Source organism: Amblyomma americanum, chromosome 4 (genome assembly GCF_052857255.1).
Source record: "Amblyomma americanum isolate KBUSLIRL-KWMA chromosome 4, ASM5285725v1, whole genome shotgun sequence".
In the NCBI taxonomy this organism is placed as follows: Eukaryota; Metazoa; Arthropoda; class Arachnida; order Ixodida; family Ixodidae; genus Amblyomma; species Amblyomma americanum.
The window spans coordinates 135,314,486-135,341,723 of NC_135500.1; the positions used below are offsets into that span (position 1 = coordinate 135,314,486).

Below are 27,238 nucleotides of genomic sequence, written 5' to 3' on the forward strand. Positions count from 1 at the left end.
CCTAGCTCCGCGAAGAAACAGGACATGCTAATCCCGTAAATTGCTGAACTGAAATCGTTTAAAGAGAGGGGGATTAACATATTGTCTATCTACGCCACGTCATTAGTCTGCATATATGACTCAGCTCACTTAAAAAACTGATTATGAGGAAAAGGAAAGGGCGCAGCAAATCTCACTTGTGTGTGGACACTTCAACCACGCCGTGAAGGAAAAGGTGAAGGAGGAAGTGAAAGAAAGGAGACAAAGAGGCGACGTTGTGGAGATATCCGAAATAATTTTATCCACCTGCGCTACTGCAAAGCACACTGACATTAAAATTGATTTTTTTAGGAAGTGAAAGGGGCAGGAACTGTCTCAATTCTTGGTGCGCACCTCAACGCCGTCGTGAAGGAAGAGACCAAGGCGGGAATGAAAGAACTAAGACAGGAGAAGGTGCCATAGTGGAGGGCTTTACCATCACATAAATTACTGAACGGTATACCCTGGAGACAAGTACCAACAGGTATACCCTGGAGGCAAATACAGACACTTACCCTAATCCGAACTATTTTGTTGAATTTATTGACGGAATAAATCTTCTCTGCCGCTTTTCGGGGGGGGGGGGGGAGGTAAAGAACTTAAGCCATATAATACGAGCCTGTAGACACCATAACCTCCCGAGGACATCCTTTGAAATCCCTCACAGGAAGCCTGGTATCTGCTAAGGTCCACCAAGGACTGGGGCACGCAAGTCAAGGTCATCGAGTGGGCCGGCCGAGCCAGAAGTCTACATGGCATCTGAGCAACAGCCAGCGGTCCCCGAAGTACCCCCCGCCCTTCCTCCTCAATAACGTTTATTTCACTCCGCTTCACCATTTTTCAACCACCTGGGGATCTTTAACGTGCACTGTCATCGCACAGCACGCGGGTAAGAAGAGGGAAGGAGAAGGGAGAGAGAGCGAGAAGTGAAGCGAGGAAGCCACTGTTCATTGATAGCAGCGGGAAGCCTGCAAGCGCGAACGTTTTCGACACTGCTCTGCGGAGGAAAGGCGCTGGCCATTGGTCGCCGCCTGCGAGCACGAGATCTTCTCTGTGTTTCACTTTGAAGCAAGCGGTTGGTCTCCGGCAAGTCTTTCAGTGTGAGTAGAAAGATTAAGCCCTTTGAGCAATACTAATCCCAGAGAGTGACGCTCAGTGCCTCAGATGCTATGGATATACCGCACACTGCTGACGCTGAAGCTTTGCGACTGGCACGACACCGTGAGCGGAAGCGCCGATCCCGCTAACATCCAGCAGTACTTGCATCCGAGGCTGCAAGCAAAAGAGTGCGAACACAAGATTCAGATGTACCGCCTCTCTCGAACTTGCACGAATGGTTTAACCCGTGGGTTAGAATGACGTTAACGGTCCAAGACCATGATGCGCCGTGTGATTGCGGCGGCTGAAGATTAACCAGCAGCCCCACTAACATGGTCCCGGAGCTAGAGACCAACGCTCCGTGCCGTTAACGCCAAACCATGCCAGGCGCTAGAGCATTGCGAACGACGGTAAAGGCCGCCAACATCGAGGTAACGCGACTTAGGCGCTAAGTTTGAGTGTGTGCCAGTGAAGCTGCCGCTGAAATTCGCCTTACAGACCATCTTGCGGGCTTTTTGTTCGCAGCCGTTAGAGGGAGGGGACCCGTCATACGTCCAGAAAACTCCGACAGTCATGTGACGGCACATGACCTTGAATACGTGTCCGGTCACTCGTTAGGCGCGAGACCAGACGTTGGCGCGTAGACCGCCAATATTGGACGGGGAGGGCTCCTCATAACAGCGTCCGCTCTAAAAAAAGTTTGAATGGAGTTGTCTTCACTGCTCCTTTGATAGAGCGGGAAACTTGATCTTGCATATATCTGTTTCTTGCGCAACATGTAACGGGAGAAACAGTAAACTAAAGCGCAGCACGTTAACCAATACAGATTACGTGTAAGTAAATAAAAACATATTACATAGAATGCTAACTTGCTGACCACAAACTTGAATACGTAGGAATATAACATGACAACACAACGAAGTATATACTAATAAGAGTGCAAGGACATTTCATGGAAAAACGCACGTTGACAGCAGTGATGATATGAACAAAACCTAGGCTAATCGTACGCGCCGTTATCTAGTGGACTTCGTGCGACGTTTCGAGGCTTTCAAGCTATAGTTGCAGTAAACTGCACTCACGTGAATCGACGTTGTCCAGACCGTTGGCCACCCCATCCAGCGACTCGAAGAAGTCGTCCGTGTATACGCTCTCTGTTTCGGGCCCTACTCGGTCTTCGTACGCCTCGATGTTTATTTGGGAGTTCATTTCCACCACTGCGTTGGCAGCTGTGAAGGACTTCATGAGCTGCAGAGGAGACCAATCGATCAATATAACTTCCAATGGTGTTCAGGACAAACATTGAGCTGTAACTTATTCAGTAAATAATTTATTCAAAATTTACTGGGACAGAGAGATAGCTTTATTGGCGAAGTAGTAGTTACGGCATCTCTATCGCGGAAGTATTTTCTTCTACGGTCTGAGCAAATTGCGCGAGAACCGAAAGGCCCGCAGAGAGAGTGTGTTTCTTGGACTACCAGAAGAACCAGACGGGTGGTGAAGCACTCAGGATTATGTAGACTGCTGCTGTGTTGAAAGGAAAGAGTTGGACACCCTGGATGAAAGAAAACCAAAACAAGTATGGCAATGCGTAGAATCGACAAATCCGAGCACGTGAAAGCGACAGGGGGCCTTGAAATGGAAGCGTGCTGCCGGTGCTATTGAACGTCCTGGGTGTGTCTCGCGAGCTGTTCCGATTTACCGACAAGAATGCGTAGCTCTGCGTAGTCGACACAGCAGTTAAAAAGCAGCTTTGTTCTCTTGCCGTTCATTGGTCGTTACGTCGCCGCTAGCTGGTCCGTGAGTTGAGTTGTTGAGTTGAGTTGAGGTGTTGAATGCTACAGGTGGGGTCAGCCTTGCTTTATCTGCCGTCAATTGCTCCACCGTAGCGTCCCTTCTACATTAATAATGTCCTAAAGCCTGTCGCATATACCCCGCTATGCGCACAGTCTCTTATAATAGCACACATTCTCTCCCGCAGTCACCATCTGTGCACACAATCAATCCACACAGTCCACATCACAGTTCACTCCAGAAGTCACCATATATGCACATATTCAGTCACAGTAGAACATAGGCCATTGCAGTGCTACAATCCATACGCACATTCACTCACAGTGTAACGTAGTCCACTCCAGAAGACACACTACGCACTCATTCAATCACAGTAGGCCATAGTCCGTTCCTGTTGTCACCCTTTAGAAACAAGATCAGTGTCCTGCAGGAATGTTAAAAGAAGACGTGCCGCCTCCCTTCTGCATGTCTGGTTTCCACTCGGGTAGACGATGTCCTGAACTGTATTGTAGCTGGTCCGTGCTCAAACACTACGCAGCTCGAGTGAGGCGCACAGATTTATGGGGCGAGTCTACTCTGGGAGCGGCTGCTGCGGCATGTCTGGACGAATGATCGCAACAAAAAGGTGATCCACGTTCGGCGCACCGTCGTGATCGGGAGCGTTAGAGTCACTAGAAAATTTTTCAGTGACTCTAGGGAACGTACAACAGCCGCGCCACACATTGGCCAAGCCTTCCGTTCAGATTGTCGAACCAGCGGGAAGCGCGCCCTCATCTGAAAGCCACTGTCTCCTGGAGGAACACTGCAGTGGCAACCCGTAGACGGTCTGCCACAGTGATCAGCGAATATTTCCTGTGCACATCTGTACTTTGTAAGCCTACTGCTGTTGTAAGCTGCTTTTCTACAAGTAGCTTGCTGTATGTGTATTTTCTCTGAGGTGGTACTGCGTATTGCCATTCACTCTGCCACACATGACCACAAATGAATTGATGGCATTCCCTCACTCGACTCTGGAGGTTCATGAAGGAACAAGCTCACGTCCAGCAATTTCGGACAAAAATATTGAAAATTGCAAACTTTTAAGGTACATTTACGGTAATATTGAAGGTAATGGTCCATTTTTCTGATATGCACCAAAATCCATCGGTCACATCTAACAGTTGCGACTTCCATAGAAAACGAATGATGAACGTTTTTGAACGATAGCAAAAACGTCAATAGAAAAAAATTCAAGACTGCCGTAGGGTGATCTGTAGATAAAATTGTTTAGTGAAATTGCGGTCATAAAATGCTTCCCGCGGAAAAATGGTTTTGTCAAGAATTGCTGGGTATGTTGGCGAGTCCGTATGATCTGGGTGTCCCCAATATTCGCGACACAGGAAGCTGTGACGCTCCTGGAATGCTACCTGCGCTACGAGCTATAGGCCATTATGCTTCCAGTTGCCGTAGCAGCACTATTAAGGTAGCTGGTATCAAGTACGAAGAAAACAAAATCACAAGAAAGGGCGCAATCCTAATGCATAAAAGAGGTCTCCAGGACGCCCTTTCGAACAACACGCAGGAGGAAAACGTTAGCGACGGCTGAAACCTCTATTATATTATATAGCTTACAGCGTTGAAGATCTCTACCTTGTGATAGTACTTCCATCTTCAACTCCCTGCATGCGTATTTAGGAAGGAAGAGTAATTATGTGAATGGCCATTTTCACGCTGGATAAATTTTTATTCTGTTAAACTTGCGACTCTGTCTCATTCTTCGCCCCGGGTGAAATCTGGGCGCCGGCTGAGCACCACCATTCTCTTCTTGCCCCTTGAGTAAGCGCGAGCTTTGTTATCATTCGTTCGTTTTCATTGGCCTGAGGAATTTTTAACGGCCGAAAGTAGCAGGCGCCTTTCATTCGGAACTCGGGAGGGCTACTTTTCGGTGGAGGGCGCGTTTGCCCTTGCAGCTAAGTGTCCGATTCCAGTGGACTAGTCAAGGCGTCCCGGGACCCATCTTTCCTGAAGAGCCCTGGAAAAGTTCCAGCACTTGTGCGGGTTTCCATGCGAGTCCGTGTGTTTTCTGTGTTTGTGTGACACTCTTCAAAGTGCGTGCGTGTCGACGTGAGATTGAGCCGGACATCGTCAATGTCGAGCGAGCGACAAGCGGTAAATGGCTCGTACTCTAGTGCGCGAGCAAGATGTGCGAATAAGCGAGTGCATAGCATACTTGGAATTCTAAAATAGGTTTCGAACTAAATATAGCCCTTGTGTTCGCGCACATGCGCGTCTACTGACAAATAATTGTGGGCAAACCAAGTTAACTACTCACAACACGACCAACTAATCTAAAAACCAGGCGCTAAAAACATTCTGTAGCGGTGTCTTCAGCGAAGTCTGCCCGTTAAATGGTTGCCTATTCCTCTCTCACACAGACCATAAAAACAGGGCCAACATTCACAATCTTTAATGGGTGTTGTGTGCATGATGCATGACATCCGGGAGCATGCCTCTTCAACAGCCATCGGGCTCTGTCCGCAGTTCTGAATCGGCGGAACTCTGTCACTCTCCCCATATCCTCTCTTCCTGTACCCTCACCTCTTTCATTTCATTTCTCCATTCTGCCTGCTATCCTTTATTTCCGCTGCCCCAGCTCAGGTGCTTCAGTATCGATGGCAGATGCCGGGGCTAGCAAAAATATTTTCCTTCCTTTTTACTATTATTTTTTTATAAAACCACTACCACCACCAACAACAGCCATCGTCTCTCTTTTCTCTTGTTCTTGCGGAACGCCGTGCGTTGTAGGGACGACAAACTAGACATTGAATTGAGAGTAACTGGTTACATGTTTTGCATCTTTAACGAAAAGTTTTAATACATATACGTAACCGCATTAAGTTAATTTCACTATATACAGATAAAGTCAGTACATTGCTTTGTGTGCTTTGTGCCCAAACTTTCTTTTTAAGATCCTGCGCCTGGCAGCGAGCGCTTACTGGCTGTTCCCATAGCGCGCGAGTCTGGTGGGAGTTTCGGTAATCGTAACTATGCGTGTGCTGTTACATAATTTCGTGCCTGTGGATAGCGGAAGTGCCACTCAGAGTGAAAAGAATGAATAGAACAGATTACGAGACCAACCTTTCATATTTTTTTAGTTCCTTTAGAGTCCTGATTTCAAATTAAAAACTTTCTCGTCTCCAGTAGTTTGGAAGTCGGTTTTATTTTGCTTTGATCCCGCATCAGAAGATTAGCTCGGCACACCTTCACTTCACACAATAACATGGATTTGTAATTACAGCAAGCACAGAATACAATGGTGCATTGTTTTATATAAACGCCGACGTTTCTGTTTTGGTACATGGCGAGAAATAGTGTAGTGAGAGGACGTGGTCTGGGAACGGGATGCAAATTGAACGTGCCTTGTCTTCGAAAACAATCGCGCATCAACTAGCCGACAACCGAAAGGTCCTGGCAGAGAGAAGTTACTCACGCCAACGTCTCTAGGTCGGAACAGGAACTGCCTGTTGAGATTGGATCTCTCGATGACGTCCATGTCCGTGACGTGGACACAGCCATTGTCCGTACCCACGCCCATCATGGCGAAGTTCTTGAGAAGTTCGCAGCCTATTGCGCCAGCACCCACCTGAGCGATCCAGAATATTCGCAGTGAGGTGAAAATCCACCAGCGCCGCCACCATCTTCATCATCATCATGTAAATGACAGGCATAGAGTTCCTCAAAATTTCTTAGAAGGAAAGGTGGCACTGCGATCGTTCAGTCCCCTTGGAGGGAAGCAGGAACGCCGGGAATATGTGGTTACGTTTTTGGCTTCGCGTTTGGGGAGAAGCCCCGCCGCGGTGGCTCAGTGGTTAGGGCGCTCGACTACTGATCCGGAGTTCCCGGGTTCGAACCCGACCGCGGCGGCTGCGTTTTTATGGAGGAAAAACGCGAAGGCGCCCGTGTGCTCTGCGATGTCAGTGCACGTTAAAGATCCCCAGGTGGTCGAAATTATCCCGGAGCCCTCCACTACGGACCTATTTGTTCCTCTCTTCTTTCACTCCCTCCTTTATCCCTTCCCTTACGGCGCTGTTCAGGTGTCCAACGATATATGAGACAGATACTGCGCCATTTCCTTTCCACCCAAAACCAATTATTATTATTATTTGGGGAGAAAACGTGGATTCAGTCGTAACAATGTGTGTCATTGCATACCGCTCCTCAAAAAATTTGTGCTCTTAAAAGTGCAAAAAAAAAACATTTAACACGAGAAATCATTGTAGCTGAATGGATTTCCCTGTTGTAACATGACTTGTGAGTAGCCGTTTCGTATCTCTATTGTCAAAGAACCTCGCATAGCTGGCTGATACGCTTTGCTAGCGCATGGTTTGATGGCGTATGATAAGTCGGTATATAAACCACCCTTCGTTTGCGAAATAAATCTTTGTTAGAAATTAGCGCTGTGTGTGTGTTTTCTCGCGCTACATTTTTTACCCTTGAAATGAAGCAACAAGCCCAAGCGTCTACCCTTAGGCATATTCCGCACCTTCAAAATTCACACCCGAATTTAAAAAAAATTCCGCCCCTTACGCGGGTATATACGGGAAATTCGCATACATGGTGGGGCCTTTTTTCCCTCCAGCTAAGTTTGAGAAGGTATGACGGCAGGAGGAAGACCCCCACAGCCTTTTTCAACTACTTCCGGCATGACTCAGCCGAGTGTATTACCGAAAAGTCTTATCTAATTACCGTCGCCTAAAGACGCAATGCAGAAAACCGAAAACCGGTGCTGTGCTGGGGTATCAAATCATTATCAAGTTAAATTAAATACAGCCATTATAAAACTGCAGTAAGAAGACATAACTAGAAGAGACACAAAGACGCACACACAAAGCGCAGACGCCTCTTGTCTCTTCTCGCTTTGTCTTCGCGCAGTTTTATGATCGCTGAATCTATGAACCGACTAGCACAACATCGTCTTACCCCGGAGGTTTACATGAGCCCGACAAAAGTCGGGTTAAGTAGGCTGTCGGGCAGAAAACCGGTTTTCGGGCTCATGTAAACGCTAGGAGGTCGAGCTAAGTGACCGTCGAGTCGAGCTGGGCCAGCCCGACTGCAGGGGGTGGGTTGACTCGGCGGCGCTGCGCAAGCCTGGGCGCTCCTCCTACTCTTCTAGCATCCGCGCGTGGTTTGCTTGCTCGACGCTAGGGGTAGCGGCGATCACTGCCCGACAGAAAACCGGTTCATATAAACGCGGTCGCGTCGGGCTGGTCAGCCCGACATCTGGCGCGTCCCTACTCGACCCGCCGCTGTCGGGCTCATGTAAACAAGGCTACTGAAATTAAATTTTGGTGGTGGAGGAGGGGGAGGGGCAGAAAGCCAGGTAAGAAGATTAAAATTTTCCAGATTTTCTGGAATAGGATGGGAATGGATGGCGCATGAAAATGGTAGTTGGGGGTTAATAGGAGACCTTTTTCCAGCAGAGGGCGTAATCAGACGTGATGATGATGGTGACGATGATGACAGACCGCAATATTGATGTTTCTCGTTGCTTCTGCTTTATCATTAACGAGAACCTGTTTACTGGGTTACATACATTGAAACCCACTTATATCGAAATGCAGGACGTGGAATGACTTGTTCGACAGCTTTTCAATACAGGTGCGCTTACTACGAAATTCTTTAGTTCGCTGTTTACGTCAGTGAAAGTTAAGTAAGCACTGAAACCTTGTGTTATATAATCAGGCACGTGAAGTTATTCGGCAATTTAGTTTGTTGACACTACGCAGCATGTGGAGATACTAGGAGAAATATATTTCACGTTACTCTAAATGGTTGACGTTCAATGGCAGTGGCGCCTCAAAGTGAGCCCCGGAGGCCTCACAAGATGTGACAGAGACTAAAGTATCCTGTCAAAGCTACTTTATAGGTTAGCTGTCAATGACTTCTCCGACCTGTCGACATAAAAGTCTCAGCAACGTAATATATCTTACAACAAAATATTTCTGCGACCCCAGCTTCTCCTGCACTCCAGAACCGAAGACGCGGGCCTGGGCAGCATACCTGGTTCGATCCTGCAGGTGCAAAGAAAAATTAAACAAAAGAAAGCTCCGGCGTTACAAAGTACTTGCGTCTGGAGGAAAAAAAAGAAGGGTAAAGTTGAAAATCACACGTACGTGGAGCATGCACACGTTTCTTTCGAAGATGCTGCGGCCTAGAGGTGCTCACCATATCCGTGGCGGCAGCTTGCGAGACCTCCCCCGATTGCGGAAGGCACTCGAAGGCGTCGAAGTAGAACCACTGCTGGATCGGGGTGAACTTTCCGCTGCATGCCTGCGGAGGGAGAAGGGACTCAGAATTGAAGAATCCTCGACTACAGATCCGGAGTTCCCGGGCTCGAACCCGGCCGCGGCGGCTGCGTTTTTATGAAGGAAAAACGCTAAGGCGCCCGTGTGCTGTACGATGTCAGTGCACGTTAAAAATCCCCAGGTGGTCGAAATTATTCCGGAGCCCTCCACTACGGCACCTATCTCTTCCTTTCTTCTTTCACTCCCTCCTTTATTCCTTCCCTTACGGCGCGGTTCAGGTGTCCAACGATATATGAGACAGATACTGCGCCATTTCCTTTACCCAAAAAAACCAATTATTATTATTCACGTAGCTTAAATGAATTTCATTGTCAATGGCTCAGAGGTAATGCTGCGTGAGGTGGTCGGGGTAGTCATGTTCGTGTGAAAGGGTTCTAATGGATCGCATGAAAGCCACATCACCCATTAAAGTGACCAACAAAATAACGGCCGCTTTGGGTCGCATAAAGAGTTGTGAGCGATTATGGTGGGTAACATGACCGATGTGCGATGACGTCCCTTTGTGAGAACGGCGCGCAGCAAGCCTTGTATAGCTGACGATATAAAATCAAAAGTTCCAGAGAGGAAGCACGTTCAGGTAGCAGATCGAAGGCCGCGAGGTTGCTCTTGTACAGTGTCCAGGATATTGTTCCGCATCCCGGGCCTTTCATTTTCAGCGATGTATTGACGGGAGGTGCAAAAAAAAAAATAAACACCGAAAATTGACAGGAAAAAAACATTTGTTTTGTTCCTGAAGGGTGGAAAAACAGGAAAAAAAACAACTGACATGGCCCAGCTTTAATATGAAGTACTGAGCTATTATTTTATTGAACGTTTAAACTGCGTGACGGCCGCCTAAAGAAACAGAAACAGGAGAAAGTAATCTTTATTTATTATTATGTTTCAGTTCGTAAAAGTTTTGGGTTAAGCCATTACATCATGTTTCCCTCACATATTGGCCTAAACGACCAATATGTGGGGTTCTCTTCAACCTAATAATGCGGTACCTGTGATGAAAATCTTTAAACAGGAGTCTTAAAACAGCTGCTATTTCCTCGCTACTACTTATCTACGCCTAAAAAAAATCTGCTTTCTCGAGGAAAAACAAGACGTTGCAGCCCTTTGTTGCCTAGGCAACATTACAGAACTTGTAATTTTTCATTTATGAAAAAAAAAGATTCATGTCAGCCAAGCGTGGTGATGATTGAGAAAAAACTGCGATAGCATCACAATGCTCTCATGCATTGCAGCGTGCGCAGACACTACGTCAGAGTTTGTATTTTCTGCGAAGTTTTTCTTCTGTTTGGCTTCATCACTGTCATATGCAGCCGCCAAGAGTCGCTCGCTTAGCGAGCGCAATTGATGGCAGCTCGAATGCGAGGCTTCGAAACCACAAGGCTTCAATCCAGTATGGTTCTTAGCAGTAAAGCTGTTCCACAGGCGCATATCGGTTGTGTCAGTGCCTCATTAGTATTATCTGACGCTTTTGTGCAATTTGTTAAAAAGTGCACTGATTAGATTGTCTATCAGCTTCCTTCTTTTCTGTGGTGAGTCAGTATTTGGCTGAAAACTTCAGGGATCTCACAACTGCTTTAGATTGGCTTCTGGAAAGACTAACCACGGACAGGACCCCTGAAACACCGTCGTATACAGGAAAAACCGGTGACCCTCCGATTGTCCCTGTACTTCCGCCTTCCGCTGTTTCTCCGCACCGGCCTCCTTTCCCTCACCACAGCCCTGAAGATAAGGTAAGGTAAGATAAGGAAGCAGAGGGATGGCAGGGATGTTAACCAGGGGAGCGTTCCGGATGGCTACCCTGCACTGGGGAAAAGGAATTACGGGATTGAAAAGGTTAAACCGCTAGTCTGAGTGCAGAGAAAAGTATCCTTCATCCATACCACTCGCCAGGAAGTGGCACAGATATCATGAAATGTCTTTTCGGTGTCAGACTTCGGGCGTACCTAGATTTAAATTATCTCCATATTCTTGTTTTGAGTCCCTTCCTAGTATTTCCAATACTCAAGAGAAAAATGTTTTTTTATCTTTTTTTCAGGAATTTAAAGTTTCTGTAAACTTTTACAGCTCTACAAAGATGAAGTCAGCGCTTTCCCTACTGCGTGGTTCGGGCAATGTAGACAACCGTATGGAGCACTGCGCCACCGAAGAAAAAGTGCATAGCAGCACATAAAGTGGTTTGTTCTAGGAGTGCGTTTACTCCACAGATTATGACGTGCAGCCTCGGGCAAAAATCCTCGGTAGTCAGAGCTTGCTTTTGAGATGCGTATTAAGGCATTTAGGGAACTACTGAACCTACAGATAGTATCTTAAGAATATAACATTGCTTCTCTTGCGCGTTGGAGCTTCCGGCGGCGCCGTAGATTTCCCACTGAACGGATACTCAGAAAAGCCTATGGCCCCGAATATTTTTACCCAAGGCGTACATTTTCTACAGGCGACTTAAAGCGCGATCCGCAGGCGCCACCAGCAGTAGTTATTGGTTCCACCCAGTGCTGCAGTCATAAATTACCATGGTTCAGATTGGTCCAGAATGGAGTTAAATGGTCAACAAATATGTGCGCCACCAATGCTCACAGCTATATTGGGCGATGTCGATTCGATGGTCAGTTAAAAATAAAGCTCCCGGAAATTTCAAACATCTGTTCAATAAGCCAAAATAGAAAGCGTACTGAAGCCGATCAGAAGAGGAGTTTGAAATTGCATGCGAGGATTGCAAGATTCTCAGGACTTCCTCAAGTCGTGTAATCAAAATTCTAAGCTTTTTTTTGAAGATTTGAAGTGTATATTTTTCTTATTTTCATAACATCTGAACGGACAGCGCCAGGACGTGGGCTGCATGAAAACACTCTGAAAAACAATTCGCTAACTACACGTTTCTAATCACCTGCATAGTGACAAAAGCCAATTCGCGCACAATCAGCAAGTTTCCTTTACAGCACAGGTTCGGCGGACGGTTAGAGTTTTCAGTGTCGTGCTGCACTTACGTCCCAGACTTTCCACACTAATGATGGTATGAAAGTGACGTGTTAGGCTAAGCTGGGTGATGTGGGCATATATGCCAGGCCGAAAGTTATCGACTGCACATTCCAGGATAATCACAGGACTCAATGGGCCAACACTTCCACTGATAACAAGCCGAAGGCGGGAGTTCTAGGCTAAAATATACTACGATAACGCGGATGGCGGCGTTTTCTCCCAGAAAAGCAAACTATATATAGATTTGCACACAATGACTTTCGCCAACATTTGAAGAGTCAGGGCTAATTCGTGCTAGATAAGATGTCGCAGACACACGAGAGACAGTGAAAAATATAGTTGGAGGACTAGGCATTTTTGTGGCGAGCTTTTCTGCGTTCGTTTCAATAAAGTTCACTGTGGGCAGTTGACCAATACGGCTCGAAGAATGCACGCTATGTAATGTTGCTATAGTTTTGAAGACCCACCTTCATGACCTCCTGGGCGGCAATGCTTCCGATCACCGCCTGCATGGGACACAAGGAGCCGGCGGACACGTACGACAGCAGTCTGATCAGCTTCTCGTCCACCTCCTGCACGGGTGTCGCCATGGTCGCGTTCTTCTGCTTGGCCAGGACAATGACCTCTGCCGCGTCGTCCTGCGATACACCCAGAGCACCCGTAGCGTCAGCTTCATGCACAATAACGGATAGGCTTCGGTTTCATCCGCAGTTAAATGGGAGACCGATTGAGGAAGAGCACTCGGGGGTAGCTGTGTAAGAGAGGCGGTTCGACTGGATGACATATTTTCTGGAAACTCTGTCTTCGCGAACGCCAGAAACGTAACACACAGGGAAGGCTAGGGGCGCACATTCTGTCCTCAGTCCTATTCAGCCAATTTACTGGGGGGGCCTGGGGGAGAGAGGACGCCGCTAAGAGTGCCTAGGCCTATCTCCTTATGCACATGCCATTACGTTTGGACTGATCGCAAGGGGTTTCATCTCAGAACAGTTCAAGTAGGGTATACCATGCAAAAGGGACACCGCCGCCCCAAAGCAGCCATCACCGGAATACGCCATCTCTCTACACTCTAAACAGAAAGGTGTAAGAAGGGTGTAAACTGCCCTCTAGCGCCCAACGTGTGCGCCATATAACTGCTTACTCACTCATGTAGGCGTATTCGAGTTTAGGGTGTACAGGTGCACTGTCACGACTCGGAGGGTCAATGTCTTGTGTAAGCCAGCATTGTCTAGCATTGTGTACGGCTGGTCACCGAGCCACCAGCAGACCCGAGGAACAACTGTGCCAACTCCGACTCCCCTGGCGCCAGCCGCTCCAATGAACGAGGCGCATTGTGTGCTTTCTCTCAAAATGACACCTGAGGACAATAAATCAGTCGGACCTATTCCTTTTCCTGCCTGAGGCATCCGAGGACTTGAGGCGGCCCGTGACGGCGGCTGCCAATTGTGAAAGCCCGAGTGATACATGTCTTCCAAAAACTAGCCTTTGAGTGACGGCAGCGAGAAACTAGGGAAAAGGATATTTCCTAGCCAGCGTCATATCCCCGTAGTGTGACCAGTCAGGGTAGGCAGCGAGTGAATATTTAAATTAAATGTTTATCGATGGAACAAAATCCTAAGAGCACGGTGATTGCTAATATAGGGACACACCATGCAGAGATGAGTAGTTGTTCATCGCATTCTGCTGAATTCCCCCTATACAGAAGCGACCCGACCCTCATTTGCTCCGCAGACGCTTTGGAAGAGAGCAAAGAGGGATACGACGCTTAGTTTCGCTTCGCATTTGAGCTATCATGTTCTGTTCATGGCGGTATTGCAACGTCATACCTTGTTCCAAGGATACGGCGGCCTGGAATGGCACTGGTGGAAAGCGTGCAGAGCCAGGAAGCCCAAATGCAGCTGCGCTGGTCGATCAATCTTAGCGAAGTCAGAGATGACAAACTCGGGTTGCGTAATTGATTTCTTCAAAGGTTTCTGAAAAGCGAAAGAAAACCACCGGTCTTAAAGGTTGTGCCACGTGGCTCACGCTCGTACCGCAAGGATGAATGGTACCAGCGAAAGAGCATCATTGTCGCGGGATTCTATGACGAAATTCAAAGAGCAACAATGGACTGTGGTATGTTGTCCGCGCAACAGGGACTCCATTCCCTCCATGTTTTGTGAATTTTGTCCCCCAAAATGTCGTTTCATCCCGACCATGCTAAAGAAGCCCTGCAACAACCTCAGTTGGTGATGTGGTTGCTGTGGCTGCGGGAGTTTCATGTTTTCATCATCTTATTAGCGCTCCGAAAAAAAAAAAGAAACTAAGCCCGGGCGAGATGGACAGCTGGCAATTCACGCAGCTCTTCCTTAGGCAGCTACGCATCACTGTTGAATGCAAATGCATTTTAGCTTAGTAAAGCATGTTTCCGGGCTAGTTGGTTCAGCATCTTGATACTTTGAAAAACACGGACTGGTGCCATTGCGCCTGTTCGTCATCTCCTCGTCTCTTTTCTGTATGTGAATTTTTTTGCGCCAAGGTCATTTTCCGATTGAATTTTAAAAAAACATTATCGCGGCACCACTTCTGCGCACGCAGAGAGAGCCGACGAACAATGCGTAATTCAACAAGTTTTTCACGGCACCAATTTCACACGGCTGAAATTAAAGCTCACCTAGGTAACAATCCAGGTCCAAGGAGGCCGGATAGCGATAAATAGCCGCCATCTGCTTATAAGCCTACACTGCAGGGTCGCACGTATACTATAGCGTACTTTGTGCACATGGCTACGTATGAGAAGTAGGGTATAGGTTATCCCGATAATCCACGGTTAAGGCAGCAGAAGTAGTGGATGGAGAAAAAGATAGCCTCAATAAAATACATGGGCCCCTGTGGGAGCTCCGGTAAGTAGAGGGTTTTTCGCCTTTTTCACAAGATGTGGCGTCGTCTGGGAAGCCCACGAGTTCACGAAATTTCGTCTGCTCTACTGAATACTGATTGAAAACGCACTGTAGCTCAGCCCTCGCAAGTGGGATCCGCTGCCGCAAGGCGCCATCTATACGTGCGCACTGGCAGCTGTGCGCTTGCTTGCACCTGTTGCCAAAACGAGCTGCGCATGCGCGGTGCAGGTTAGCAGTTTCATTTGAGTCAGCGGATCGCGGGAGAGGGCAGAGGAAAGGCGCACATGCGCAAAAAAGCCTCGTGGAAAAGACGAACTGGTGGCAACTCTGCTCTGCAGCTGCAAGAATACTGGAGTTTCACGGCTGCATCCGCTTTCTATGCTTATTCAGTGATACGCTCATATTTCTTCCTTCGTCTTCTATAGCGAAAGAAAAGCTCTCACTGGTGCCATTTGTTTCAAATGACGAGCAAAGATTGGATTAGTACCTGTCGGCATCACGGCAGCTTCTGAAGCAATGATAAGAAAAAGAGGATTTGATCAGGTAGAAAAATTGTTGCAGGGCACCCACAATTCCTCGTTTATCTCTGCTTATCTTTAGCTGCCTTGTCAGAAGCGAACAAGGTACTCACGAAAGATATCTCCTTTGGCACCTTAACTTGCGTCGCCACGCCGCCCATCGCATAGTCGCTGAACTGAGTCGTGTCTCCCACGGAGAATGAGTGCGGACCTGATTAGTGAACAGAAAAGAAAACCGTACAAGACTAAATCAGCACAACAGGACTTTCGTGTGAAATTCATTAGTGTCAGTGATATCCGGCACCGAGAAGTGGCCCTCTTGACTCAATGATAAAGTACCGGAGCCAACGGTACAGACACTCACTCAACACCTTGATCTTCATAGGCGGGCTCTCGTTGATTTCCTTCATGCCTTTGACCTCAGAAAAGGTCACGAGGTCGCCGTCTTCGAAATCGTGCATCATCTCGTCAAGGCAGGTCACTATGCCTCTTTCTTCCTGCAGAAATGGCAGAGATCAGTATTATCTTCATTTCTTATATCCTTGAAGGGCTGTTGGGAGACACAGAACTTTGCCTTTTGGGCAGTTTCGTCAAGCAACAACTTTTCGTAAGCACAAAGGGAAATCGCACAACTCGTGTAGTGCGCAAAAAAAAAATGAATTAATGGCAACAAGCAGGAATAAACTACATGCAGATAACAAACATGCAAAGCCCGAACCCAGAGTGCCCGCAGCGAAAGCGGTCAGGTAGAGATTGAAAGAATAATAATTTTGTCAAGGAAGAACATTTTCTGGCAGTAATTTGAGCGATGAATAACATAATGAAAAAATAATTTTTTGGGGGGAAAAAGAAGACACATCGCAAAAGGATCACCAATTGTGGAGAATTATCAGCTGGAGGTAAATATAAAATTTTCTGGTGTGCCGTAACACAGCATCCTGCGTGAAAAATACGACGTCACAAAAATAGGTGCATTCGTTATTCTGCAAGAATTCTAAGAGGTCAGTGACTCTCAAAAAGCGTATTCAAGATAGAAGCTGGACCTCGAGCTTCCAATGGAAATGTGCGAATGTTTATTACATAGATAGCGATTGATGTTTTCACCATATTTGACTCGTACTCTATTACACGGCGAAATATTCGATACATCACAACATTCGGCACTATCCAAATGCTTCAGCGAAGTTCAAATCTTACTCCAGAAGTACAGTTATTTTGTATTGAAGGAACTCTCCATGTCTGCATGCGTAATCAAGGTGGTATGTCAGCTTTGCGGAGTTCCAACTAGCTTCCTCTGTCACTCGGAAACAGCAAGTTTTCTTACTTCAACAGCGCACAATAAATCAAGATTTATTATCTATGCATTTTACAAGCCTTTCGTTATATCACAGTGCTCAAAACCGCAGTGCCATTCCCCTATTATCGCGCAATTAATATTGGCTAACTGCAGTTGTATTAGGCTATGCTGTGCTTGGAGCGTGTTGGATTTGCTTCGAACATTTACTGTTCACATGACCATAATTTAAGGAGATGGCTACAACGCTACTTGTTACGGAGCCGTTCTGTATTTAGGGAATGATATTATACGCAGCGTACGTTGGCTGACAATAAGACTAGTACAATCTGAGCATCAGTATATTTCGATCAGAGCGGTATAAGCTATTTCTCTTCGTAGACTCGGAGAGAAGATTTTTTATAGGCTGAATAAATCAGTAAGAAAAAAGTTGGGAGCACGTTTAAGCTTCGCCTCATGAGTGGACACGATAGTGCCTTCTCCTCTCTTTTCTCATTTATTTATTTTCTCTCATTTTTACTCATACATATACACGCAATTCGTTTCAGTACAATGAAACAAAAGCGCCTTTTCTTTCCTCGCAATTTATGATGCCTAATAAGCATAACAACATTCGGTTTTAAATCCTATAACACCAGTACACATCCCGGACACACGTTATTAAGTCATACATACCCCAACGCATTCACTATGTGCCCCTCTAACACACTTGATACAACGACCCTTTGTGGACTACATGTTGCGTGCCTGCCTGGAACTCAGAGGGCCTCGGTTCGACCTCCAGTGCCAGCTGATTTCTTTTAATGAATTATTTCTATATTCTGAAATGCCCCCATTACAGAAACCTCCTCGCCAATTTTGGCTTCCTTTGGAGCCTCTCCCAATTCGTTAGCTTCGTTTCAAACTTATTCCAGAATACTTCTCTGCCCCGCCGCGGTGGCTCAGTGGTTAGAGCGCTCGGCTACTGATCCGGAGTTCCCGGGTTCGAAGCCGACCGCGGCGGCTGCGTTTTTATGGAGGAAAAACGCTAAGGCGCCCGTGTGCTATGCGATGTCAGTGCACGTTAAAGATCACCAGGTGGTCGAAATTATTCCGGAGCCCTCCACTACGGCACCTCTTTCTTCCTTTCTTCTTTCACTCCCTCCTTTATCCCTTCCCTTACGGCGCGGTTCAGGTGTCCAACGGTATATGAGACAGATACTGCGCCATTTCCTTTCCCCCAAAACCAATTATAATTATATATTTATCCCTTCCCTTACGGCGCGGTTCAGGTGTCCAACGGTATATGAGACAGATACTGCGCCATTTCCTTTCCCCCCAAAATCAAGTATAATTATATATTTATCCCTTCCCTTAGGGCGTGGTTTAGGTGTCCAAAGATATATGAGACAGATACTGCGCCATTTCCTTTCCCCAAAAATCAATTATTATATACTTCTAAACTAACGCAGGACGACGGAAAACGACGCCGGAATTTCATCAGAACGAGATCCTTGTGCTATCGCGTAGAATAAAAAAAAATGTTTCTATTCCTCCGTAGTGAAGAGGAGCGAGAATAAGAGTTGCGCAGCAAGAGATGTGGTCGACTGGAACAGACCTTGGTGATGGAGGCGATCATGGCAGACTGCGGCGGCTCTCCGTTCGTGTCCAGCACCCGGAAGTTGTCCCCGAAGTCGCAGAATATCTGCCTGCAGTGCAAGGAATGTAATGACCACGTGGTAGTCGCAATCGTGTGCAGAGCCCACACCACAAAGTGACGCTTGAAGGTATCACTGAGGACAACTGCATTCGGTTCTTGTTGCGAGCAACTGTGACGTCCGACGTAACGGTGCCGGATATAATGCGTGTAAGTTTATTTTTCCATGTCAAACTGTTATTTTTATCTTTTTATCGGGAAACAAGGGCGCTTGTGTTAGGAGGTTGGAGTGCTGTGCAAACTCTCCTGCGCTTAATACCCGATTTTCTTTTTCATTAAGAAAAAACACATAACGTCACCACGGCGTTATTGTAAGAACGACTGCAAGGGACGACACAAGCCTTTCATTTTGCGCTCTTTTCTAGTTTTTGAAAACTAAAATTTTCTCAAAGCAGCGTCTATGATATTTGAAAACGGCAATTAATCAGTCAAGGCCGCGTTCGATTTGCCCCAAATGTCGGTAGAACGAAGTCTGCCTGACGCACCCGGCAAGACCTCGAGTGTCGGCCACGACGACGGCAATGTTGTTGTTGTGGGCAAATTCCGCGAGGTCCTCTTGGAATTCGAGCGGAGTCTCCGTCAGCACCAGCACCTGCAAGGAAAAGGAGCAGACCCCGTGTGTTGCTCAGCACACGCTGTGGACTGTTAGTTTGTGGGCCGATGGACACTCCTCTAGCCATAGAGATCCAGCTGTGTGTCTTCTGTGTTTTTCAAAGACACGCTCAGGAATCTGTTTTCCTCCCCAACCATTCCACCATCCGCAACAATGCCTCACTTGATATGGTGTTCGGCTAGTGAAAACAAGGTCGTGGGATTGAATCCCTACTGCGTTGACCGCATGTAATAATAATAGTTGGTTTTTGGGGAAAGGAAATGGCGCAGTATCTGTCTCATATATCGGCAGACACCTGAACCGCGCCGTAAGGGAAGGGATAAAGGAGAGAGTGAAAGAATAAAGGAAGAAAGAGGTGCCGTAGTGGAAGGCTCCGGAATAATTTCGACCACCTGGGGATCTTTAACGTGCACTGACATCGCACAGCACACGGGCGCCTTAGCGTTTTTCCTCCATAAAAACGCAGCCGCCGCGGTTGGGTTCGAATCCGGGAACTCCGGATCAGTAGCCGACCGCCCTAACCACTGAGCCGCCGCGGCGTGTTGACCGCATGTCGACTGAGGTGAAATGCAGAAAGGCCAGTGTGCTATGCTATGTCAGAGCATGTTAGAGAAAACCAAATGTTCAAAATTTATCGAGAATTCTCCACTTCGGCAGCACTCCCCACCCCCCACCTTTCTCAATAACAGGCGTTTTGCTTCAGTGATTCCATAAAGGACGCAGCGCCCTCATTGCTGTCGTGCGTGGCTTATAAGGACAGCGAGCGATTGGAAGGAACTCAGGGGCGGGCCAAGAGCGGTGTTTTATGTGCAACTGATATTCGAACAGAGATTTTTCTTGTTACTGCATTTGGTTGGGCAAACACTTCCCGTGAACTTCGTTCCACAGACTGGCTGCCGTGCTCTTGAGGACAACACTGATATATGCTTCAGTCTCAACTGTTTATGGTGGCGGCGCTCATGGTATGGTATATTATATGTATGATGTGGGCCGGTGATGTCCCCTACTGGAGAATGCTTCTTTTTCCAGAGAATTTTCGCCCTAAAATTGAGCGTAAAGAGACAAGAGAATCTTTACGAGTTTTGAGGAAATATAAAGACTCAGAATACAAATGATGTGGTCGAGGATATTGTTGGCAAGAGATAAAGATCGCCCGCTTCGCACAGCACCGCTGTATCAGCGATATGTCGTTCGCTGTGCCGGTCATCGGTACAAGTTGGCTGCTCTATAGCTTTCGTTGGTCGACCTGTACAGAATTCTAAACTTAACGTTATTTTTACCAGTTCCTGATGCTACTGCGTCGGCCTGTGTGACAGATAACGGGTAATTTCTAGAGCTCAATAGTTTTATTGTTTTCAATTTCATGACGCATAAGGGACCAACGCTACCACGCGCTAAATACATAGTTAGAAAATGTGGCTTTTGTGCTCAGGGACTGAAAGCACTTAAGAAGTGAGGCAGTTCATAACACTTAATTTTTTAGGAATCTAAGGAGCAGAGAGAAATCTGTATATATATGTTTTAATAAATGCAATCTGGCACGGAAAGGACTGTGCTCTTCATAAAATGCTACGAAATGCTTTTAATTGTACGCGTAAAATAAACCACCGTTTATTCTGACCACTTCTCTCAGACGATTTCTTTATTTCACGAGTATGAATTTGTGTGTAATGCGTGTATGTCCAATGTGTAGGATGCATAAAGCCCCTTAAACAAAACTGTCTTGATGTTTGCATACTTCCATTCGCCCGCAATGGGCGGCTGTGCAAGGCCAATCGGTAAATCTAACAGAGAAATCGGCTCTATAGAAGGTAAGTTTGGTATCTCATTATCCAACATCGTGAGCCATTTACTTCTCAGTTTACTCTCTACCTGCCTCATTCATGGACGGAATATTTACTTTCGGTATATATGTAGCTTCGCTTTGTGAACCTCATGTAGCGCATCAGCTCTTTATTACTGCTTACGCCGACGTGGCTCGGAATCCAACCTAATCTTACTATTTGCCTTGATATTGTTGCTGCTGTTATGTTGTATATGATGCCTCCTATTAATGGCTGCACTGCGCCTCTGAAGTGTAGCGCTTTCTGTATACGCTTAGCGAGAAACGATATGTCGTACTGTTTTTAGTGTCCTCGTGCAAAAATTTTACCATTTTCACTCTCGGTGGGTAGCATTTGGATGTAAAAATTGACGCGCTCTGCGGTACAGTCGTAATATTTTATTCCAGTTTTCGTGTTCAATAACGACCCTTCGGACATGGAGTGTTGTTTCTAAGCTATCTGTGCAAAATGCCGTGTTTTTCTCTTTTTTCTTCCGGCGCAAGATGTTGTTTTCTGATGCGTTTCTGTGGGGTTATTTTCTTACGAAAATGCGTCTGAGTGTAATCGCCTACTTGGGGATGTTTTACCAAGGGGGCAGCGGTCAGGCGGTGTCTGCTTGTACCAGGTGGTGCGCCCGGTATATACAGTTGATGGGATATTATCTTCAAACCCTAAAAGCAAAGATCCGATTGCTAGACAGATAGATAGATAAAGAGGAGAAGGTAGGGATGTTAACCAGAAAGGGGTTCCGGTTGGCTACCCTGCACTGGGGAAGAGGAATTAGGGGACTAAAAGGAGGAAGAGAGAACGGGAAAATGGCATAACACACACACACACGCACAACGCTGTCACAATCTGTCACTCAATCCAGTCGCTCTCAAGTAGGCAAAGAGTGCCTTGTATGCCTTGAGGGCAGTCGACTGCTGTCGCCACGGACCGAGTATCTTTTGCTCTGTTAATGGGCGAGGATCGAGGCGGTCCAGGGCACAACACAGTGCACGTCTTGCACTCGCAAATGCAGGGCACTCACAGAGAAGATGAGCGATGGCCTCCTCACAACCGCAGCTTTCACAGGCAGGACTGTCGGCCATCCCCATCCGGAAAGCATAGTGGTTGGTAAAAGCAACGCCGATCCATAAACGGCATAACAATGTTGCGTCGCGACGTGCTAAGTTACGTGGGAGACGAAGGCGCAGTCCATGGTCCAGTGCCTTGAGGCGGAGGTTACAAAACTCTCCCGTGTTCCACGCTGAAAATGTGAGCTCCAGCGCCAAAGGGCGAAGCCCACACGCAGCGTCAGGTCTTGATATTGATCTGACTGCTAAAGTTCAATTATCTGAGGCGTATTCGTGCTGAAGGAGCTCTTTCAGGTGTGAGTGAAAAAAGGATATTCGCTCACACTGAACTGCTTGACGAATTCCTCCGTCAGCGGCTCCGTGTACGCCGACACTCTCACGTATTCGTTGAGCTCCGCCAGGGGCGCCACTGAAGCCTCTGCTCTGTTGTCGCCCACGGATTCTTCGTCCAGGTAGTACTGAAAAAGAATAATAAATTGAGCAACATGAACACGATGGCATTTCCCACCGATGAGGGTCCAAGTGCGCGATGCTGCCGGAGAACTCAAGGCAAAGGAGTCGGTATTAACGCGCAACTTTGTCATCATCTGGGTGCACTACGTTGTCTGCCTTAATTTAATCGTATCAGGAAGCAGACGTTTCGACAAGGAATAAGTTTGAATGTTTTAGACAAGCAAAAGGCTTATGCTTGGCTCGCGCTCACCACAATATAGTGTAGCGAAAGTACCGGATCATGGCACTCCACCCTTGATTAAAATCGTTAAATAAAAAGCAACTGCTAGTACACGTCAGCGAAAAGAAATACCGCATGTCCATGATGCGTAATTCAATATGCATGGTTGGTTTCATAAGTTCAGCATCTATATAGCGAATAGCGCGGCCCATAATCTAAGAACGCAAGCTTTTCTAATGCATTTAAACTGGATACTTCACTGAATTGAACAGACCAGCTTAAAGGATCACTAATTCGAGAAATGGCATGCAGAAGAATCAAAACAATTTTGGCGAAGCCGTCTTTGTGTCACAGCCATAACTTGCAGTAATTTCTCTTTAGCGTCCTTTCTTTCCTGGTTTGTGTTCAAGAGGGCTCTTTCATACGCATTTGCTCTCACCCGTTTTTTCTGCGAATTTTTTTTTATTTACTCATCGATGTGCACTGATGCTTCGTAGAGCGTTTTTTTTTTAAGGTGAAAACACTGTATGGCCTGTTAGCAAACCCACCGCGGTGTCTCAGTGGTTAGTGCGCTTGCCTACTGAGATGGAGTACCCTGGGTTCCAAGCCAACCGCGGCGGCCACGTTTCGATGGAGGCGAAATAATAATAATAATAATAATAATAATAATAATAATAATAATAATAATAATAATAATAATAATAATAATAATAATAATAATAATAATAATAATAATAATAATAATAATAATAATAATAATAATAATTGGTTTTGGGGGAAAGTAAATGGCGCAGTATCTGTCTCATGTATCGTAGGACACGTGAACCGCGCCGTAAGGGAAGGAATAAAGGAGGGAGTGAAAGAAGAAAGGAAGAAAGACGTGCCGTAGTGGGAGGGCTCCGGAATAATTTCGACCACCTGGGGATCTTTAACGTGCACAGGCGAAACGCAAAAAGGCGCCCGTGTGCTGTGCGATGTCAGTGCACGTTAAAGATCCCCAGGTGGTCGAAATTATTCCGGAGCCCTCCACTACGGCACCTCTCTCTTCCTTTCTTCTTTCACTCCCACCTTTGTCCCTTCCCTTACGGCGCGGTTCAGGCGTCCACCGAGATAAGTGAAGCAGATGCTGCGTCATTTCCTTTCCTCAAAGCCAACTTTCATTTTCATTTTTGTTAGCAATGAAATCCGGCGTCGTCGTCGGCGTCCAGGAAAAGTGGTCGACAACCCCCCCCTCCCCATGACGTCATCCGCAAAAGAAATAATTCATTCCGAAAGTGCAGCAGTTGAGCCAAGATGCTTCATATTGCGAGGGAGGCGAGCACGCAACCCAGGGGCCACAAAACCACTCCACTTCTTGACGAATAAATGTGAATCTAGTATATGAGTTGCCTTACCACTGTATGCTAGTGGGTAGGGGTGCATCATTAGAAAGGAAGGAAAAAATATACATTAAATATTAACGTTTCGCCTTCAAAGCACGTAAGTCTCTCAAGCGTTATGCGTAATATTATTGCGAGTTGAAATGATAGATAAACCCGCAAATGGACCTGGTTCTTTTTTTTTTTTTTTGCTCAATGTACTTATCGCGCTGCCATGGTTACGTAGAAAGGGACGAAAGAACGACACAGATAAAGCGCTTTGGTTTCCTTTTCTAATAGTTTTCGTCGGCTGCTTTTGTACATCGTAACCTCTTGTATATCACTGTGCTGTAAACATCTGCATGAAGTGTTCAGGCGGACAACAATGAGAAAAAGGCTGCACCTGAGAAGAGAGGTCGTCCAGAGTGCACGAGGCCTGGTCGTAGAGGGTGACGGACTTGACGCCGCCCAGAATGATGTTCTTGGCGATCTCGACTCCCAGTCCCCCCATGCCACAGACGAGCACGTCGGACTGAGCCATCCGGACCATGGCGTCACGGCCGAGAACGTAGCTGCGGAAAAAGGCACCATGGGTGCAGGGCTGCCTTTGGTGAATAGTTTTTGCCAAACTGGCTACTTTACGACCATGTGTGCCGGTGAAAATTTTAGGTTGGCGCCCCACCTACTTTCTGAATTCTTTGATTATCCACTGTGGCGCATTTACTCGGCAATTTTTTTAATCGCACCACACCAGCCGGGGGGGGGGGGATTCACATCGTGGCACCATTACGCGCGGTTAGGGTACCTCTAGAGCCCGCATGCGCGCAGCGCGACATGACAATAAAGAGGTTTTGAGAGGTGGTGGTGGCAGTGGTTTTATTAAAAAAATAATAGTAAAAAGGAAGGAAAATATTTTTGCTAGCCCCGTCATCTGCCATCGATACTGAAGCACCTGAGCTGGGGCAGCGGAAATAAAGGACAGCAGGCAGAATGGAGAAATGAAATGAAAGAGGTGAGGGGACAGGAATAGAGGACAGGGGGAGAAGTAATATGTACAAACTATTTACACAATAAGAAATGTGTCCAGGTTGTGCGCGTGATTAGTTCATGTTGGAGGAATTAAAACACATGCGCACAGCACTGTGTTGGCTACAACTGGAGTGGGGTTTCCAGTTATTAATCGTTCAAGGTAGAACTCGCGGAGCGTTCGGTTACTGCGTGTAACTACCTGACTGAGAACAGACGGGACGTCAAGCCCGTGTGTTCGAGGAATGCACAAAGGCTCATCAAAGTTCTCTGAGAGGGCGCTCTTACTTGTTCTTGAGGCAAATGGCGATACAACTGCTGCAGCGGATTGCAAATGCGTAGTCTGCACTTCGGAGGCTGCATGCCATTAATCCTGATGATAGAAAGCGCGAAGAGCAGTCAAGGCATACTGAAGCTGGCGCTGCATTCTTTTAGACGTACCGAACTGTAGTCATAAATACGGCAACTGCAAACAATTGGCGTACGTGACCTTGGTCGCATATGTTTCAGTTTAAGGTACGCAGCTGGATCGTATGTGCTTTGCACACCTGGCGCAAGGCACATTGAAAGTTTTGTCATTTCCAGTTTCTGACGCTGATGCCGTGCGCGGGTTCTCCTGTGTTAATTTGTCAGAAAACAGATGTACAATAAAATGAAGCTGGACAGCCTAATGGCTATTCGACGAATTAAGTTATGTCTACGGCTTCAAGGCAGAACCACTTTAACATCCTGCTGGGTTGTTGGCTAGAATATGGCAAAATTACTCTCGCAGTATCAGCATCGACGTGCACAGACTTTCAATTAACCATTTATTTATTCGCAGTGTACCTGTGGCTTGAATATCAACGAAAAGGACCAACATTTTTTGTTTTTTATTGTTTCTTGCCTTGATTAAAAAATGGTACTATTTATTGTTCTTTAATGGCAGCTGCATTCATAATATCGCTTCTGTTCGATTTGGCTACAAATCCGGCGCTAAGATTGAACCAAATGCCTACTTTGGCTACTTTCAGCTAGAGTTCTGGCTCCTATTGAAGTGTGCCAAACGGCAACCCTGCATGGGTTTACGGAGAGGAGGCGGGGACCGGACCCCGATGCAGCAGCGAGAAGAGGCGAACGCAATGCATCTAGTGGTCGCTCACGCTCACGAACAAGTGGGTCAGAAGAGGCGGGTGACATCGCGTCACAGTAATGTCACCTTTTCCTTTCCTGGTAACCTCCACATACTAGAAGAGCTAGTACCCGAGTGCCTTGTTTGAGCTTCATGCGTTACTATACGCGCCTTTCGTTCTTTCGTAACATTCACCTCCGCGTTAAAATCCCGGGACTGAAACGAAGCAGTTGGTGGCCAACATTACGGTGAGGGTATACGTATGACACGAGCCCTTAGCAGAAAAGCGGGCCGTGAAAGCACTTCACCGGAATAAAGAATCGACACGCTGGCGAGTTGGTACATGAATTCGTCAAACAAAACGCACGAAGCGGTATAAGGACTGAAGAAACTGACACGGTGCTGTGTCCGTGCCAGTTTCTTCTGTCCTTGTACCGTCTCGTTCGCTTTGTTTCAAAAAGCAGTTGCCACAACTATCGCTCTACAGTATCCTATGCATCATATCGGGAGTCCCATATTTTTTTTAGTCGCGTTCAATACACCGATTAAAATTCTGCAGGCTAAACTCATACGTTAAACGTGCATCCACGATTCTCAGACTTTCAGGAACTGCACAGCCCGCCACGGTCTAACCTCGATGGCGTGTTTCATGGCCACGGAAGTGCAGCACGCGGTTTGTTTCTTGTGCAGTCGGCACCCTCCTGTACATCGTGAACGGGGAGGCGAGGCTTAGTTAACTCGTCCAATTGATTGTCTGGCATGTCCGCGAGCACAATCTCTGTCTTTTCCGGGGCCGTTTTACCACGATTACAGGCATCCAGTTTTCTTACGGCTGTTCAGTGGTGATTGGCAGTCCAAACTGATCGCGCAACGTGCTGTATATAACATGCGCTCCCTTGATCAGTGGCCGCTGACAAACATAGCGCAGCTCAGGTTTCGCGCTC

At 46.8% G+C, this 27,238-nt stretch overlaps 1 protein-coding gene across 1 annotated transcript in view; it reads right to left on the bottom strand.

Moving 5' to 3' along the window:
* The window catches only part of LOC144128378 (ubiquitin-like modifier-activating enzyme 1), a 60,077-nt gene that overhangs the window by 28,724 nt on the left and 4,115 nt on the right, over positions 1-27,238 (bottom strand). The window contains exons 3-14 of the mRNA XM_077661741.1: positions 24,561-24,729; positions 22,450-22,584; positions 19,100-19,206; positions 18,516-18,606; positions 15,989-16,121; positions 15,738-15,835; positions 14,054-14,200; positions 12,695-12,865; positions 9,115-9,219; positions 8,880-8,960; positions 6,380-6,532; positions 2,199-2,364 (exon numbers count right to left, since the gene is read on the bottom strand). Coding sequence (XP_077517867.1) covers positions 2,199-2,364; positions 6,380-6,532; positions 8,880-8,960; positions 9,115-9,219; positions 12,695-12,865; positions 14,054-14,200; positions 15,738-15,835; positions 15,989-16,121; positions 18,516-18,606; positions 19,100-19,206; positions 22,450-22,584; positions 24,561-24,729 — 1,556 coding nt within the window. The remainder of the gene's footprint in view (positions 1-2,198; positions 2,365-6,379; positions 6,533-8,879; positions 8,961-9,114; positions 9,220-12,694; positions 12,866-14,053; positions 14,201-15,737; positions 15,836-15,988; positions 16,122-18,515; positions 18,607-19,099; positions 19,207-22,449; positions 22,585-24,560; positions 24,730-27,238) is intronic.